General features: G+C 36.7%; 2 protein-coding genes and 1 long non-coding RNA gene across 5 annotated transcripts in view; 2 read left to right on the top strand and 1 right to left on the bottom strand.

The window, feature by feature from the left end:
• Nucleotides 1–1,487: 1,487 nt before the first annotated feature.
• Nucleotides 1,488–8,452, top strand: LOC110439113 (E3 ubiquitin-protein ligase TRIM35-like). Of its 2 annotated transcripts, none has more exons than XM_073937634.1 (6): nucleotides 1,488–2,101; nucleotides 2,231–2,326; nucleotides 2,638–2,868; nucleotides 2,946–2,968; nucleotides 3,042–3,160; nucleotides 7,857–8,452. In XM_073937634.1, the coding sequence occupies exons 1-6, from the start codon at nucleotides 1,706–1,708 to the stop codon at nucleotides 8,219–8,221; spliced, it is 1,230 nt and encodes a 409-aa protein (XP_073793735.1). In that variant the 5' UTR covers nucleotides 1,488–1,705; the 3' UTR covers nucleotides 8,222–8,452. The 2 variants fall into 2 exon arrangements, with proteins under 2 accessions (XP_073793735.1, XP_073793736.1); XM_073937635.1 differs by lacking the exon at nucleotides 7,857–8,452 and adding an exon at nucleotides 4,828–5,401 and having other exon boundaries at nucleotides 3,042–3,320.
• A 3,445-nt stretch (nucleotides 8,453–11,897) lies between these two features.
• Nucleotides 11,898–19,462, top strand: part of trim35-36 (tripartite motif containing 35-36) — an 8,503-nt gene continuing 938 nt past the window's right edge. The window contains exons 1-5 of the mRNA NM_001003462.1: nucleotides 11,898–12,472; nucleotides 12,602–12,697; nucleotides 13,009–13,239; nucleotides 13,321–13,343; nucleotides 18,520–18,638. Coding sequence (NP_001003462.1) covers nucleotides 12,077–12,472; nucleotides 12,602–12,697; nucleotides 13,009–13,239; nucleotides 13,321–13,343; nucleotides 18,520–18,638 — 865 coding nt within the window. The 5' untranslated portion in view covers nucleotides 11,898–12,076. The remainder of the gene's footprint in view (nucleotides 12,473–12,601; nucleotides 12,698–13,008; nucleotides 13,240–13,320; nucleotides 13,344–18,519; nucleotides 18,639–19,462) is intronic.
• Nucleotides 14,594–17,903, bottom strand: LOC110439114 (uncharacterized). 2 transcript variants are annotated; one of them, XR_002457661.3, is made up of 5 exons: nucleotides 17,874–17,903; nucleotides 16,530–16,635; nucleotides 16,337–16,407; nucleotides 14,953–15,137; nucleotides 14,594–14,788 (listed from the first exon to the last, which is right to left on the bottom strand). It is a non-coding gene; the product is annotated as an uncharacterized lncRNA (long non-coding RNA). The 2 variants fall into 2 exon arrangements; XR_012397957.1 differs by having other exon boundaries at nucleotides 14,657–14,788; nucleotides 16,726–17,903.

Below are 19,462 nucleotides of genomic sequence, written 5' to 3' on the forward strand. Positions count from 1 at the left end.
GTGCGAATAAAGCAGCGTTTCCATCCAACGAGTCAAAGAGAACCAAATCATCACTTCCTGATTAAACAGGCACCAAATATCAACAGTAAAAGCAGAATTTACTGCGGTAGAAGAAGCTGCGTCAATCTTTTCTATATTTAATAAATGTACTTGCCCCTCAGAAGACAATGCTGACACACAATAAACACGTGGGGGTGTTTGAGGCCATGAGACGCGGAAAACGTTCTTGACACACTCCAGACGCTCTGCAGGTCATTTTATAATACCATTAATACTGAAACGGTTCAGGCTTTTTAGAATAAACACAGAGTTTAGAGAACAAAACCTGCTCCTGACCAGGTTAGGTTCACAGAGTAAGTGACCACAGTAACTGACTCTCAGTTAAAGGCCATGTATTTTTTGTCTTTGTTTTGCCCTTCCGTCCACACTGAGACGCGTTTTTAGGAAACAAAAACGTATCTTTTTGAAAACGCTCTTCAAAGTGGATAAATTTGAAAACGCTGTTTTCATGTCGTAGTGTAGACTGTAAAAACAGAGTCTTTCGAAAACGATGACGCAATCATGTTACTAATTCGTTTAATTTCGTTGTGATTATGAGTTTAGTGATGTCGCCCTTACTGTGAGGGTAAGCAGCGTCATCAGCAGGATACTGTTCTTTAAAGCGGTCCAGTATATCAGCGTATTTGTTTTGGCCCGTCTCCCAGTCTACATTTTCACTCTCTTTTGCGACTTTGTATTCATGTGTTACTCGACGCAGCAACTCCATTTAAAGTCAGTCCATTTAAAAAAACTCTGTGCTTTTCCTTGACATTTTGCCGCAATGTTTCAAAGAGCCGGAAAGAAAATAAACGTCAGGCGGAAATGCCGAAGCATCTTACGTTTCACGCATGCGCAGTACAGGGTGAAAGCATTTGTAGTCGTTTCAGTGTGGATGACAACGTTTTGGAAAACAAATAGAAACAACAGTGTGGACGTGAAGCGTTTTAAAGGAAAACTCCGTTTCAAATTTATCTGGATTAGTGTAGACATGGTTAAAGTTACCTCTCTTTCAGAAACAGGCTTGACTTACCCTGCTTTCTCCAGTTTAACAAACCAGCCATTCTGAAACGGAAAACCCAGAGTTTCTCTCATTTCAGGGTTAAAATACTCACTCAAAGTTTTCACTCAACCTCCTTTCTGAAACAGGCCCCACGACCACAATTTGAGTATTTTTTTATTTCTAAGAATGGGGAAATTGTTGTCAATGTCTCCTCGGTTAGATTTATATTTACAAAACTGAAAATCAGCATCAAAATCAGACATTTGTTAATAACTGTGACTTCAGCATGTGAAGAAACTATACTGACATCAGGATTTGAAGAAAATGAAGGAGGTTAAAACTATTTATTTTACTGTTTAGTCTGTGTTTGTGAGCATTCTGTTCTGATGTTCCTGTTTGACCTGTTGCACAACCTAAATATGATAATAAACGTCTACACCCACTGAAACAGCAGGAAGAGACTCGATGAATGATCATTTCACTTCTTTCTCAAACTTTCTTCTGCATTTCTGGACAAAATCAAACAGGAATCAGTGAAGAACAAAGAGGAAAACGGATTATTGAGGATTTATTTCTGTACAGATTTCTGCAGATCTGTGATTCTTTTGGTTTTTCACTCTTTGAAAACATCCAGAAAGTGAAAGTAAACTTGCTGGAACAGAGGAAATGGCTTCATCAGCTGAATATGATTATATTTGTCCTGTGTGTCAGGAAATCTTCAAGACTCCAGTTCTTCTATCATGTAGTCACAGTTTCTGTAAAGAGTGTCTTCAACAGTTTTGGAGAAACAAGAATACTCAGGAGTGTCCCGTCTGCAGGAGAAGATCCTCAAAATCAGCTCCTCCAGTTAATCTGGGATTAAAAAATGTCTGTGAGTCGTTCCTAAAGGAAAGAAATGAGAGCCGTTCATCAGGATCTGAGGAGATCTGCAGTTTACACAGTGAGAAACTCAAACTCTTCTGTCTGGAGGACAAACAGCCTGTGTGTTTAGTGTGCAGAGATTCAGAGAAACACCTCAAACACACATTCAGACCCGTCAGTGAAGTGGCTCCAGCAAAGAAGGTGAGACACATTATACCTGACAATGAAACATATCATTAAAGCTGTATTTGAAATGTATTTTTCAGAAACTTTTTGTCTGTACTGTATTTTCTAAATGCATTATCAATCTATCTGGACTTTAACCTCCAGGAGGAGCTCAATACAGCACTGAAGTCTTTACAGGAGAAATGTAAACTTAATGAAGAGATGAAGAGAGAGTTTGAGAAAACAGCTCAACACATCAAGGTGAGGATTGATCATACAACAGCTGATATTTGATCATTAAATAACATGAGGACATTTATATCAACCATGATAGCAGAAATCTACAACTGATTTCAGTCACAGTCTGATGTCATGTGCTGGTTTAATTACTGTCCAATCCACATCTCTGAGATACTGAAGGATCAATCAGAAAGTCATTTAGTTATAATTCAGTGACACTTTGTGTTCATTTACATCAGAGAAGCAGGATCTCCTGCACTGACAATGGCGTTCCCAGAATGCTGCTCCAGAAAGCGTCTGAGATGACTGAAGTGAATGTGGTTTGATTTCAGGCTCAAGCTGAGCACACAGAGCGTCATATTAAACAGCAGTTTGAGAAGCTTCATCAGTTTCTCCGAGATGAAGAAGAAGCTACAATCACTGCACTGAGGGAGGAAGAGGAGCAGAAGAAGCAGATGATGAAGGAGAAGCTGGAGGAGATGAACACACACATCTCAGCTCTTTCACACACGATCAAAGACACGGAGGAGATGCTGAAAGCCAATGACGTCTGCTTTCTGAAGGTCTGATTTCAGATCAGTGATTGATTGATTGATGATTGATTGAGTTGTTGATGATCAGTTGTGTGTTTGTTCTGCAGGAGTTTCCAGTCTCAATGGAAAGGTGAGTGATCTGCTGGTTTCTCTGCTTCTGAAGTCAAAGCCACTGCAGTTCTGACTCCTGAATGTTCCTCCAGAGTCCAGATCTCACAGCCGGATCCACAGATGCCTTCTGGAGCTTTGATTCATGTGTCTCGCTACTTGGGCAACCTGCCGTTCAGAGTCTGGAAGAAGATGCAGGACATTGTCCAGTACAGTGAGTCTGAGCTCTTACACACACACACACACACACACACACACACACACACACACACTGGAGATCATGCAGGTTTCATACACACACAGAAGCGCTGGACTGATTCAGCTTGGAGAAAGTGAAGGGGATCTATTTTGACGGTCCATGCGCAAAGTCCAAAGTGCAGGGCTCAAACGCATTTAGGGCGTGTCAGAATCCACTATTACTATTTTAAGGACGGAAAAATCCGCTTTGCGCCGTGGCGCATGGTCTAACAGGGTTGAGCTTATTTTCTTAATGAGTTATAGGTGTGTTTTGAGAATAAACCAATCAGAGTCTCATCTAAGATTCCCTTTAAAAGTGAGTTGTGTCGCATCATGGCGCATTTGCTATTCACATGACGGACTTTGTAAGTGTGTAAACTGAACACTTCACTAGCGAGAAAACAGTTAAACCGAGCATCTGCAGCGCGAGATTGAGAGATGAGCCTCCTCATTCTTTACTTTCACTTTCACTCTTGTGGATAGGGAAATGTGTTATGCACAGACATCCATTAGTCTTTGCATTATTAATTTCATTTGTTAAGCGCAAAGCTTTGCTTTGTTTCAAAACTATTTCTAAATTCAGTTCTAATTTCCAGCAAATGAATAAATGAACAATAATAATGAAGTGTGTTAAAAACCTGAGTTATATCCTAAAACACATGCTGTGCCCCATATGGTCTAAAACCTGCAGGTGGGTAAATCTAAGCTTATTTTATATAAAACAAATATAAATATGTGTAAAATAAATAATATTGCTAATAATAATAACATTACACAAAAGCAAATTTTCATAAATGAACTGAAAAAGCCTCCCGAGATGAAGAAGGCATGGAGGCGGTGGTTTTTATACTTATGTAGGTTAGAAAATAATGTTTTGTAATATTTTAATGCTTTAATTGTTTTTAATTTCTAAAGATATTTGCGTATTGCTCTACATCTTGTGTGTATTAAGCCGTGGGTAAACGAGGCGCACAACCAACGCGCTCTGTGCTGGACAATAGACCGGCTTTGATCTGATCTTTTAAACTATTTACAGTTTTTCTCAGTAGCTTTGGTGCGTTTCTCACAACACTAGTGCATTTCTGCACAACAGTTAATGCATTTCTCAAAACAATTAGTACAAACTGCAAAACCTAGCTGATAACCTGCAAAAGTGTGTCACATACTCAAAATGGACAGTTCATTCCTCAAAAGCAAGTATTGATGTCAATCAAAGTGTCAGTGTCATCAAAATGAAAAGTCCTGACACCATTGTTTATGAACAGCATAGTCAAATGGCTTAGTCATGTTTTCATTATGACAGTTTACTTTGTACATTTTGTTCAATGCAATAAAATCAGATTTTGGTGACACTTCCTGAAAATGCTCAAGACAGCACTGTATACTATTTGCACAGCCATTTGAAAACTACAGTAAAGTTAGACATCACTGCATTTAGTAAGCTATTTGAGTACAAGACACTGAATATGTTTGACATTTTTGCATATGCTCTTTGCAATTCTAATTTACTCACAGCGAAAGAATAAAAACACCCTTATTTAGTAAGTAAGTAAGTAAAGTTTATTTATAAAGCACATTTACTTCAGTTTGGCACTGAACAAAGTGCTGAACAAAACCATAGCACACACTCTAAAAGAGTAAAAGATAACAATAAAAGTAATAATAGGAATAAAAGTATTACAGCAACAACCACAATAAAGATAAAAATTTACAACAAACATAAACTCCCTTTGGGTAAAGCTGTGTACAACTGTAGACAACATCGCAGTACATATCGGAACTGAACCTACAACATACATAGGTCAGTAAATCATTCATCAAATTCTTCAATTTAGAAGTCATTTTTGGTAAAATAAAGATTAATTTTTTTTATAAAATGATCTTGACAGATTTTGACTCTAGTTCAACATGTTTGTCTGTGGTGACTCCAGTAATGAAATGAGGACTGAGTTTAATATGGATTGACTATTCAGCATTTACAAATGTAGTTAATGTTGACTGACATGACATAAGCAGATGATCATGTTATAAACAGCAGAGAGTTTTTGAAAGCAGGTGATGCACGTAAAAAAGCATTTGCAGTTATGTAGGAAGGAATGAGAAACTGCTACTGTGATGTGCACAAATCTGAACTGTTTAGAGAAATGCATTAACTGTAGTGCAAAAGTAAATAGTGCTGTGAGAAATGCACCAAAATTACTAAGCAAATCTGTAATATGTAAAATAAGCTCAAACAGTCATTTCAGCCGAAAGACTAAAACTAAATCATTATTTCAGTCAAACTCTAATAGAGATTCATTCAGTCGTATTGATTTATTATTATTTAAATGTAGATATGTAATAATGAAACACATTCAGGCCGTATTTTCACCACAGCGGCTGATTTATAGATTATAACACCTAAAGAGTCTCTGACTTTACTTTTTAATATTTCTCATTAGTTTATTTTGTCTGTGAAGGATCAGTGCGTAAATCTGTAATAATTAATGTATTATTTATCTGTATCTGTATTAATTAATGTCTTATTTTAGTACTTTAACAGATCTGCATCATGTTCATGTGTCCCATTATGATGAAGAGAATCATGTCTGACATTTAATTACTAATATTCTTTCACAAATCTGCACAGAGATTTTCATACATCATCAAATCAAACAAAGATACTTACACACACACAGAAATGTCTGAATCCCACATGTAATGTTTGATTCTGCTGCCATTAAAGGGGTGGTCCAGAATATAATTTTAAGGCTTGGTTGTGTTAATAAGATGCAAAGCAATGTATGCTCATGTTTCACTTGAAAGAAATCGCTTAATTTTTTCATATATCTCACTTTGATTATACACAGCTACTCAGCTAACATGAAAACGACTGTCATATTTCCTAGTTCCTCTGAAAGGCCCGCCCTTAAGTGACTCTGATTGGTCATCGTCATAATGTGCAGCGATTCGCGGATCGGCTTCACGTCACGCCCGTAAAAGCATGCACTTTTCTGCTGTGTAAACATGCAGTCAAACTCGCGCCCGCTCTCTAAAATAACATCTGACAAGTGTCTGTAACAAAGGAGTGAAAATGGGGTGCGGCTCCTTTAAGAGTGTTTGCTATTGTGTGTGTGCGTCTATGTGTGTGTGTGAATGTGTGAACTTTCTGTAACAAGCGCATGTGCATGGAAGTTTTTTTTCTGAAATAAAGCACAAGATGTGAGATGCTACCTTTGTGAGCCTTGATTTATTATTTCTCTGCTACCACGTGTCAACGAGGTGAGCTATTCTGTATTTTTTTAATTCTATGCGTTACACGACGTGTTTCACATATATCCGGAGTATGCAGGTGTAAGTAATATGAATTATCCACATATCTTTTGCGACTTCATTATTTGAGATGTAAAATGCATGGAAAAGCTGCCTAAAGAGAAACAATGCAAAGTCGGGCACACACATAAGAGACACGAACATGCTGGAGAGGTGTGTGTGTTTACAGCAGTTTGACTGATAAATATGAATTTGTAGCTAAATCGTTTGCTGCAAAGCAGCATTTGCCTTTGTTTACATCGTTGCTACAGCAAAACTTACCTTTTAAGAGTTCCCACTTAGATATGCTTGGCATTTAAAGCAGGTTTGGCATGCTGTCCCGGAGAAAACCTTGAGCTTGGAGATATTTGAGCCCAGGGCTCCCGCCTGGTCAATAAGCATATCAGGGTATCCGAGATCAGGTAGGTCTCAATAGCTCTCCTTTAAAAAAAAAAGGGGGAAAAGGAGGAGATGGGGTGTAAGGGGGGATTCTTCCAAAACAAAGATAGAGCAGTAGGGAGAAAATGATCCATTTATAGTGAGCTAGGATCACTCTGATTGGATTATTACTGATTACGGATGAGTGGTCAGCAGTGCTCAATCATATCACGTGCTCCTCTCGAAATTAGTTTATGAAACTTGACTTAACGCTAGACACTGTACATGTCAGGATCAATTTTAACAAATGAAAACACTTACAGGTCGTAGCTCATAGCTTCTGCTTTAAGGAAATTTTAGCCGAATCCAGCACTGAACTGGGAGAGATTCTGGACCTGGAACTGGACCTGTTTTGTTAAATCATGCTTGCTGTGTATTTTATAGTTCTCTGGAACATAATTAATATTGAACTGTAAGCACTTCTGTCTTTGTGTCGTGTCCTTTGTAAGCCTAAATATAGAAACGGACGAAGCTCTGTGGAAACAGCAGTGTTTAGACGCATTTTTAGCTTTATCTCTGCTATAACGTTACAGCGCCTCTGGCTACGGCCCTTACCTGCATGCGCAGTGTGTGTGCACAGTAAAAGAACTTTTGTGATCTCAGAGGGGGCGGGAGTATTTTTTGTAGTCCCCAAAATTCGTTCATTGTAGTCTTTGCTAAGCTAACTCTGTAAAAACCCTTTGCATTGAACTTTGAGTATTTTACATACAGAGATGCTGTTTATGTTCACACAGCTACATTACACATCAACTAAAGTTTAACATATGCTATCATAGTGGACCACCCCTTTAAACACTAATAATCAAACTAATAACACTGACAGTGATGAGAGGAAAATGTCTGATGTGTTTGATCAACAGACGAGTGTCATAATTCAGAATAATCTGTGATTGATCATTATATGAACATCAGAATAACAGCAGCTGTTGATTGTGTCTCTTCAGCTCCTGTCATCCTGGATCCAAACACGGCACATCAATGTCTCGAGCTGTCTGATGATCTGACCAGAGTGACATACAGAGGAATACAACCAGTTCCTGATAATCCAGAGAGATTTGACTGTTATCCCTGTGTTTTGGGTTCAGAGGGTTTTAACTCAGGAAAACACTGCTGGATCGTGGAGGTTAAAGAGAGTCAAATCTGGATTTTTGGAGTAACAACAGCATCAAACCAGAGGAAGGGATATGTTTTCTTTAAGTCTGATTTCTGGAGTGTGTGTTATGGATGGTCTAGATGGTTTGGTTTTCGTGTTGATCAGGATCTTGATCGAGTGCGAGTTGATCTGGATTATGACAGAGGAACAATATAACAAACATCTACACACTTACACAACCACCTTCACTCACACTCTCTACCCTTTCTTCTGGTGTTCTGACTCTTTTAAGATGTTAGCGTCCAGTGTTCAGTGAGATTACAGCTGTAGTTCTGGATCTTCCTGTTTTCATCATGTCTCTAATATTTAATCAGGTCAATATGAGTGTGTTGATCTGAATAGCAGAATATCAATGTTTCAGGAAATTTACAATAAATGGATCAAAAGTGACAATAAAGATTTATTTTTAGTTTTTACAATTGTTGCTTATTTGTAAAATAATACATGTAAAATAATAATTCATTATATCATTACTCAAAATTTATTTTTTATATAAATTTTATATCTTTTAAATTTTATATCTCCTAAAATGATGAAAATAAGTTTTACTAAAAAAATTTAATCATAAAATTATAATAAAATGTTTATTAATGTTTTATAAGTTTAAATGATGATAAATGGTGTTTATTATTAATTATTATAAAAGTCCCTTTATAAACTTTGTATTCTACAGTCTATTATTATTTTCTAATCCTTTTTAATCAGTTTGCTTAAAATAGTTTAATAGTGAATAACATGAATATCAGTAATTCAACATAACGAATGATAAAAGCAACATCATAATAAATCAGGCATCAGTCTGATCAGTTTCTACAAATGATTAAACAGCAGTTCATAACAAAATGATAATAATTAATATGAACAAATCCACTGGACAGGACACAAGAATCCTGACACTGAAATCTGGAGTATAAACACATCTTTAAAGAGAGACACAGAGGAAAAAGCTTTATTAAGCTGTAAACAAACAGCCTCGAGAATCTAATATAAGATCATCTTTAAAATATTCACATATGACAAGAGAAATGTCTGTGTACAGTCAGAATGTGTGATGATTCCTCTAAAACATCTGTCAGCATGTGGAAAACACCCAAACACAGCAATGCAGGATACAGTAGAGTACAGTAGATCTGATGACTCTCCAGTATAGACAGTGCTGTGTGTGTGTTTCAGGAGATCTGCTGACTTCACTGATCAGATGTTGAGGATTGTTTAAAGAAGAAAATAATGAATGTATTTGTTTAGTCCTTTACAAATGTGAGAAACCGAAAACCTTCTTGATTATGTGTAAAAGCATCTGGAGTCATCTGTAACTTGCTTTGTGTGGATTTCAGTCTCTGATCATTTAAAGTAAAGCGTTGGTGAACACACTGATCTGTGGTGGACAAGGTGTCTTGATGTTGCTTTGACAAGAATCTGTAAAGATTTACACTCGATCATTAAAGAGTTTAGAATTTTTAGAATTAAGTCAAAACTAAATATTGTGTGGAGAATAAATAATAAAAACATTTTGAAAATAATAATGTCGACACATTCATTCATTCATTCATTCATTCATTTTCTTCAGCTTAGTCCCTTATTTATGGGGTCTTGTCACAGTGTCATCAAATATGAAAATATTTCATGAATAATAAATTAGAATAATTTCAAGAAAAATGGTCAAAACAAAATCATTTTACATCAATAAAAAAGTAAAAACCAATAATTGGGAATAATAAAGACAAGAAATAACAAGAAAAAAACAAAATCAGCGAGAAACAGAAACATCAAGAGGTCACGAAAGCCACATTAGAGAATTAAAGAAAAGTGGAAGCAAAATTATTTGAGAATAAAAATATGAGGAAAATTATTGAGAATAATAAAGTTGAAACAAAATAATTTGAGAATAAAGTGTTCATTTCAAGAATAAAAAATTATTATTCAAGAAAAAAGTCAACACCTTACAAGAATAATAGTCAGAATAATTAGAGAATAATAAAGATGAAACTAAATAATTTTAGAATAAAATCAAAACAATCTAATTTGACAATAAAAACCTGAGCTTGAATTTCACCCAAACAGAGTCGTCCTTGTCTGCAGTCAAGTGAACATCTGAGTTATTGACTGAATTGTGTACATGGTTTGGCTGAATCTCTTTCTGAGTTGCAGTTGTTGACATACAGATGCAGAGAGGAGGTCGTCTACTGACCCAGAAGCAAGAAAGGCATCCACTGTGACACAAGGAGAGCAGTAGTGAGTTGCACAACAGTGTTTACTAGATGTACACTGGGATCTACAAATGAGACGAGGTAACTACACTCACCACAGGTCATGGAGGACAGAGGAGACATGCACAATTAACATGTGGATAATAACAATCAATAAGTAACTATAAGAAACTGTCCTCAACTCAAGAAACCTCAAATCTTCCTGAGACTCCATTTCATCACAACACCAAAGACAAATCAGGATCTACTTCAGCACTGACAAGTGAGATAATCCTGCTCCTGGTGTTTGTGTTGTGGTTGCAGGTGAAGGAACACAACAAAGAGATGCTTCATTACCACCAGCTCATAAGTCATGTTGATCAAAAGCAGAAACAAGAAAGTCAGGAGAACAGAGAAAGTGTGGCTTTACCTACTTTATTCAGCACATCCAGGCTTGGTCTATTGCACATTTGCTGATCCAGGATGTAGATAGTCAGGGTAAGTGCAGATTCACAGCATTCTTCAACAGACTACAGGACCAACCACAGAATTAATGATGCAAATTTGGATAAAACCCACAGTGAGCTAATAAGGTAACCAGCTGTAAAACAGTCATCTCATGCCCAATGATCTGGTAACTTCCATTTCTTTCATGTAGAGACTTCATGATTGTGTGGTCGACAATAGAGGAGCCATGGAGGAGGTGTTGTAGTTGGCTCCAGGGGTGCTGGGGATGGAGGAACCAAGGGTGGAGAGCTGTAGAAATTGGGTGATGTGGTTGACCGGTAGATGTGGGATGTGTTGGTGAGTTTGTCAGGAGGCCTGATTGGGGCCAGCATAAGTAAAAGGATGGGTTGGTGCCGACAGAGCAGGAAGTTTTGGCAGTGATGGATAATTGTATAATAGATGACTGTGTTATTGTATATCAGGGGTGCTTAACCCTGATCCTGGAGACCTGCCTTACTCCAGAGTTCCGCTCTAATCTTTATCAACACAACTAAGTAGAATCTGAAGGAGCTCTTGGTAATTAAAGACTGATGAGTTTGATCGAGGTTGCAGCTGAACTCTGGAGGAAGGTAGATCTCCAGGAACAGGGTTGGGCATATATGATTGTATATCATTGTTTTGTCATTGCAAGTGTTTAAATTATTGTAAATAAAGAAGCGACAGCGCCAACTAATGGTCAGGCATGCAGATTTATACAAATATCTCTGTGATCGGCATCATTTTAGTAACACTGTTGTCTGTGTGAATATTCAAAATGGTTATTTGAGCGAACTTTGGGTTGAATGCCTAAAGTAAGGGCTGTTTTAAGACACCAGGGCACAAAATTTGAGTCATTTTTTATTTTTAAGAATGGGGAAATTGTTGTCAATGTCTCCTCTGTTAGATTTATGATTACAAAACATTTGTTAATAACTGTGACTTCAGCATGTGAAGATGTTATACTGACATCAGGATTTGAAGAAATAGAAATGTGCTGAATAAAACTGGTTTATTGTTTAGTCTGTGTATGTGAGCATTCTGTTCTGATGTTCCTGTCTGACCTGTTGCACAACCTAAAAACAACCATGAACTGCTCCACCCACTGACACACTCAGCAGGAAGAGACTCGATGAATGATCATTTCACTTCTTTCTCAAACTGACTTTCTTCTGCATTTCTGGACAAAATCAATCAGGAATCAGTGAAGAACAAAGAGGAAAACGGATTATTGAGGATTTATTTCTGTACAGATTTCTGCAGATCTGTGATTGTTTTGGTTTTTCACACTTAGAAAAATTCAGAAAGTGAAAGTAAACTTCATTTGGCTGTGACGGAGAAAATGGCTTCTTCAGCTGAGTATGATTTAACTTGTCCTGTGTGTCAGGATATCTTCAAGACTCCTGTTATATTATCGTGTAGTCACAGTTTCTGTAAAGAGTGTCTTCAGCAGTTTTGGAGAAACAAGAATACTCAGGAGTGTCCCGTCTGCAGGAGAAGATCCTCAAAAGACAGACCTCTAGTTAATCTTGCATTACAAAACTTGTGCGAGTCGTTCCTGAAGGAGAGAAATGAGAGACGTTCATCAGGATCTGAGGAGATCTGCAGTTTACACAGTGAGAAACTCAAACTCTTCTGTCTGGAGGACAAACAGCCTGTGTGTTTAGTGTGCAGAGATTCAGAGAAACACCTCAAACACACATTCAGACCCGTCAGTGAAGTGGCTCCAGCAAAGAAGGTGAGACACATTATACCTGACAATGAAACATATCATTAAAGCTGTATTTGAAATGTATTTTTCAGAAACGTTTTGTCTGTACTGTGTTTTCTAAATGCATTATCACTCTATCTGGACTTTAACCTGTAGGAGGAGCTCAATACAGCACTGAAGTCTTTACAGGAGAAATGTGAACTTAATGAAGAGATGAAGAGAGAGTTTGAGAAAACAGCTCAACACATCAAGGTGAGGATTGATCATACAACAGCTGATATTTGATCATTAAATAACATGAGGACATTTATATCAACCATGATAGCAGAAATCTACAACTGATTTCAGTCACAGTCTGATGTCATGTGCTGGTTTAATTACTGTCCAATCCACATCTCTGAGATACTGAAGGATCAATCAGAAAGTCATTTAGTTATAATTCAGTGACACTTTGTGTTCATTTACATCAGAGAAGCAGGATCTCCTGCACTGACAATGGCGTTCCCAGAATGCTGCTCCAGAAAGCGTCTGAGATGACTGAAGTGAATGTGGTTTGATTTCAGGCTCAAGCTGAGCACACAGAGCGTCAGATTAAACAGCAGTTTGAGAAGCTTCATCAGTTTCTCCGAGATGAAGAAGAAGCTACAATCACTGCACTGAGGGAGGAAGAGGAGCAGAAGAAGCAGATGATGAAGGAGAAGCTGGAGGAGATGAACACACACATCTCAGCTCTTTCACACACGATCAAAGACACGGAGGAGATGCTGAAAGCCAATGACGTCTGCTTTATGAAGGTCTGATTTCAGATCAGTGATTGATTGATTGATTGATGATTGATTGAGTTGTTGATGATCAGTTGTGTGTTTGTTCTGCAGGAGTTTCCAGTCTCAATGGAAAGGTGAGTGATCTGCTGGTTTCTCTGCTTCTGAAGTCAAACCCAGATAGCAAAATACACTCGGGCCAGTTCCGGCTAGATTGTCGCCTGCCGAAGACTTACCCCTCGGCCCAACTCCGGCTGCCGGACTCGGGCCGGATGCCTGTGGACTCACTGCCCGATTCCGGCCCGAATCAAGCGGGCCAGATGCGGCGGCCGTAAGCGAGCCGACGCTGCGCATCCGCGCCGAAATCGGCGCGAGGGTAATGTGCGCTGCGGCCCGGAGCTGGCGCGACTCCGTATTTATACACCTTATAAAACCTTTTGGTATTACATTGGTACTTAATATATGGTATTACAACCATTTGAATTTATACAACAGCAAACACAGGCTATAATGTAAACACAAAGTGTAAGCACTGTGTTTAACCTTTGAATAAAGTGCAAACTGCATACATATTCTGTAACGAAAATAATCAGACAAATGACAAAATAAATAAATGTTAAACGTTTATTAATTGCAAGAAAAAAATAGTACTAAAATTTTAAGAATATCAATATAAAAACAACAATAAAACAACACATTAAAGACACACAGAAAGATTTAAACAAAAAATCTAAAAATTACACACAAACACAGATGTTTTTAAAACAACCCTGTTTTCCCAATAGACTTAAATTAAAAATTTGTACAAACAGCTAAATTTTATATAAACCTAAATATAGAAACCAATTTAAGATATAGCAAGAAACATCTTAAAAATACCAATGACAATCCGTAAAATATCCAAGTCAAACTTGTAAAAAGTACTGCAGAATTCTGAAGAAACATCTTGAAACATTTTTTAAATAAAACATTAAAATAATAATAAACAAACAAACAAACAAATATATATATATATATATATATATATATATATATATATATATATATATATATATATATATATATATATATATAAATAATTGCAGAAGTATAAAGTCAAACTTATTTTTAAATAAACTTGAACAAAATCAATTGCACAAACAGCAAGACATGAGTGAGATGATTATACATTTCATATATATACACGTCTTGTGCAATTTTATATTTATAATTTTATTTGTATTACGTTTATTAAAAATGTATCAAGATGTTTCTTCAGAATTTGGCGCACACACATACATACATACCTACATACCATACATATATACACACACACATACACACATATATATACATATACATATATATATATATATATATAAATGCAAATGAAAGAAACAAATTGTTCAAGTATCAGGGAACATCCTAATACACTTAAAATGTTGTTTAAAAAATAAAACAAAATAGTGATGTAGACATTTGACACATTAGCTTTCTCTTCTTTCTTCCTCCATCCCTGTCAGGGGCAAGTTGTAGCTACCTTGTAATGCATTTTTCCACTTCTTTATCAGTGGCGTGGTATGGACATTTGTCCTCACTCCATCTGTGATTAAAAGATAAACAGATAATTAGTAGTGAACAAGTACTAATGTAAAAAAAAAGAAACAATTAGGAAAAAAGTAGGCTACCTACGAAGCAAAAAAAAAAACAATAAAAAAAAACAAATAAACTTAAAACACTTTGAAATTAGCAAGAGCTTGAACTTACCAGTTTCTTCATTTGTTCGGGCTGCTCCTTTTGTAGATTTTCAAGCTTTTCCACATCAAATTGGCCAAAGGAAGGTCAAATGTGTTTGCATCTGGAATTTCATCACGTCTGTTTTGGTTTTGTGAGAATCAGGCCCAGCTGCTGCTTTATGACGTTGCATGATTTTAAAACTTCAGTCAGTCGTGCTAAAAAAGAAAAATAACAGATTAGTATAAATCAACCTGTAGCTTATTCTCATACAACTTCTGTAAATACAACAGTGGGTTAGACACTGCTGATATTCTCTAGTTGATCTTTACTTTCTAGCTGCATTAAACCTTAACAAATTTAGTGATGTCTTCAATTCTTACAAAGACATCACGAGATGCAATAAGTTCTGTCTTGATCTCAAACTGCACTAGAACAAAGACTGTAAATGTTCATAGGTGTACTGCAGGAGTGTCCAAACTTTTTGGGCCGAGGGTCAGATGCAAAAAAACAAACGTTGTCGCGGGCCAAATTTTACATACATCACACAGACACACACACACACATATATATATAAATGCAGTTGAAGTCAGAATTGTTAGCCCCCCTAAATTATTAGCCACCGTTTATTTTTTCCCCAATTTCTGTTTAACGGAGAGTTAAACATTTTTTTTCCACACATTTCTAAACATATTAGTTTTAGTAACTCATTTCTAATAACTGATTTATTTGATCTTTGTCATGATGACAGTAAATAATATTTGACTAGATATTTTTAAGACACTTCTATACAGCTTAAAGTGACATTTAAAGGCTTAACTAGGTTAATCAAGTTAACTAGTCAAGGTAATTAGGCAAGTTATTTTATAACAATGGTTTGTTCTGAAGACTTAAGGGGCTAATAATTTTGACCTTAAAATGGTTCATAAAAAAATTTAAACCGCTTTTTATTCTAGCCGAAATAAAACATAAGTCTTTCTCCAACATCATTTGGGGAAATATTTAAAAAAGAAGAAATAAATCAATGAGGGGCTAATAATTCAGACTTCAACTGTGTGTAGACAGACAGACAGACAGACAGACAGACAGACAGATAGATAGACAGATAGATAGATAGATAGATAGATAGATAGATAGATAGATAGATAGATAGATCATAACAAGAACTGCTGCTTAATTGAATGCATGTAATAACGGCACCCGGTGGTTATTTATTGAATTACGTTCATTTTTGTATAGCGGGCCAGATTCTATTGATATTTATAAAAAGCCTGGCCCGCGGGCCGTAGTTTGGACACGCCTGGTGTACTGGAATGTACAGTATCTGTGCATCTTCTTGGTGGTCTTAAGATTTATGCCATAGTCATTGATGGTGATGGTACTTGTGGTGCTGCATTGATTTCTGAAATCTTCATACCTGCCTTTTATCCAGCCTCTCTGTTCCAAGTAATTTTTCTTCATCACGGTATAGATGCGTCTATACTGTCCCTTGATCAGATACATTTACAAAACAAAACATCACTTTAGTATAGTGCCAGGGCAAAACTCACAGGTTGTAATAGATCAATGACAATGTTGACAGTATGTGTTTAAAATAATAGCAAACAAACCTGTTCTGTCTTGGGATGTATGACAGGCAATCATCGTCCTCATCTGTCTACCAGTCAGAAATCACAGTTGCGTGTGGATGTTTGAGTCGAGCTTCCTCATATGCATCTATAATAAAACATCACATTGTTGTTAACCTCCCGTAAAGAAAAGTTCAAATCCTGAAATACTATCAAAGTTAATTAATGCATATAATACCTATAGTGTAAATAATCAGTACACAGAAGGTTGCACAAGATTTATTCGGAGATTCATGCAGAGTGACAGCCTTATGAATCTGAGACATAGATTTGTAAGATGGTCAAGCACATGCATTATTCTGTACCCATGAAGATTAACCTACCATTGTGAAAAATGTTTGATGATAGCCAATAACAATAAACCATTTCAGCTGTTTGTGAAGCAATTAGTAATGTAATGTCTGAAAAGCTCAATTTATGTTGAAAATGTATCAGCAGTTTACAGCTTATAATGGACTTTTAGCACACAACTATAACATGCCTATTCACGTTCAAAAGAGTGTGCCATTGACTTGGTCGTGATGTGCTGCAAAATGATCTCACTAACCTTTGTTAAACAAGAACAATGAGACTTAACCAACAAATATTGTTACCCATTCATTTAAATCAGAATTTATCACCGTCAATAACATAAAAAACAAACAAAAAACATCAAAATCTGCTTTAAGACGTTCAGTTTTACATTAACTGACCATTACAGCTTGAACAAAAGATATAATTGATTCACATAGGCTAACACATATGAATTAAAGTGCATAGTAATATATTTCTCTTGGATAATTTAAAGAGAATAGTAAACAGTCGAGTTTCGATCACTTTTCGTGACTAACTGCATAAACAAGATAAACAATAATATTTTATTAATCCAAAACGATTAGTTTTTATTTACACAATCACAGAATTAATACTGTTGGATAAGTATACGCCTGTACAATGATTTTTTTCAACATCCACGGTACTTTATAATGTTAAATCAGGAAAAAAACACGTTGCCATGTTAGTTAATGGATTCGTCTACAGAAACGTTCTTTAACGCAAAGTTAGCATACACACAAATTCGTTTCATGTTTCTTTAAAATAATTAAAATAGTTTTCAGTTACTACACACGTTACAATCTAACATTGTGTTAAAGGAAAAGGAACTTTCAGACGTGTTTGTAACTGTTAGCGTTAGCATACATTAGCTCCAGTCGTGTTTCTTAAAGCAAGTTACATTTCGTATCAAACTGTTTTAAATTACTAAACGCTGTTACAACCAAACACCGTGGAAATGTTTTAAGCTCTAAATTCGCTAATTATACAGTACACAAGCCGTAAAAAGCTTACCTTTCTGACCGGAATTCACGTGAAGTCTTTAAAAAAAAACTTTTTCTTCTTGTGATCTTCGTGCCATGGTGGTTGACAACCAGCTTTTTGGAGCATTACCGCCACCGTCTGGATTGGAGTGTGGATCATGAGTTTAGTCACGCATGTGTTTATTATGAAACCAACTTCTGCTTTAAAACAAAAACAGTCAGCACAGGAGCGTGCTATCTCAAAAATAAGCGAATTTTACATAGTTTTTCTCTAGATGACATGTATAATCTATTTATAAATAATATTGTTTTGTTTGCGTCTAAACATTGCGAACATCCACACTAAATATTCTTTTTTTTTTTTTGCTATCGTACCATGAATATTTTCTCAAATTATCATTAAACGTGGAGCTAACAGATTACTAGATAAATAAAGGACTTAATCGGTTGCCATCAGCCTTAATCGGTTGCCATATGGTTGACCGGAATCGGGCCAGTGCTTTACAGCCGCATCACAACCGCATGTGCGCGAGCGAGCTGCGGGCCGCACTCGGCCCGGATAACACTCGCCGATGCCGAGTCGGAGCCGGAGGCGCCGGAGGGCAGCCGAACTCGGGCCGATTACTGCCTGCTATCTGGGAAGCCACTGCAGTTCTGACTCCTGAATGTTCCTCCAGAGTCCAGATCTCACAGCCGGATCCACAGATGCCTTCTGGAGCTTTGATTCATGTGTCTCGCTACTTGGGCAACCTGCCGTTCAGAGTCTGGAAGAAGATGCAGGACATTGTCCAGTACAGTGAGTCTGAGCTCTTACACACACACACACACACACACACACACACACACACACACACACAGAAGCGCTGGACTGATTCAGCTTGGAGAAAGTCAAGATCATAGTGGAGGTGAAGCTAAACAGCTCGAGCTGAATTAACACAGAACTACACAGAAGCTTGAGTTCCATGTTCATTCAGCTGAAGCGGTTTAATTTCTCCTTCTGTAAAAACTAAAGCTTTAAGTAATCAGCTGATCAACTTCCTCTGGGTAGAGCTGTGCACAACTGTAAACAATACTGCAGGACATATTGAAACTGAACCTGCAACACACACAGGACAGTAAATCAGTCATCAAATTGCTCAATTACAGATTTTCTCAGTGGTTTTGGTGCATTTCTCACAGCACTATTCACATTTACACAACAGTTCATGCATTTCTCTAAACTATTAGTCTGTTCTGCACATCACAGTAGCAGTTTCTCATTCCTTCCAGCAAACTGCAGATGCTTTTAGACGTGCATCACCTGCTTTCATAAACTCTCTGCTGTTTATAACATGATCATCTGCTTATGTCACGTCAGTCAACATATAAATCTATTTAATTTATAGATTATAACTCCTAAAGAGTCTCTCAGTTTACTCTTTAATATTTCTCATTAGGGGTTTTTTGTCAGTGAAGGATCAGTGTGTAAATCTTTATCTTTTGTATTAATTAATGTCTTAATTTATTACTTTAACAGATCTGCATCATGTTCATCTGTCCCATTATGATGAAGAGAAACATGTCTAAAGATTTTCACAAATCTGCACAGAGATTTTCATTCATCATTAAATCAAACAAAGA

Source organism: Danio rerio, chromosome 22 (assembly GCF_049306965.1).
Source record: "Danio rerio strain Tuebingen ecotype United States chromosome 22, GRCz12tu, whole genome shotgun sequence".
NCBI lineage: Eukaryota > Metazoa > Chordata > Actinopteri > Cypriniformes > Danionidae > Danio > Danio rerio.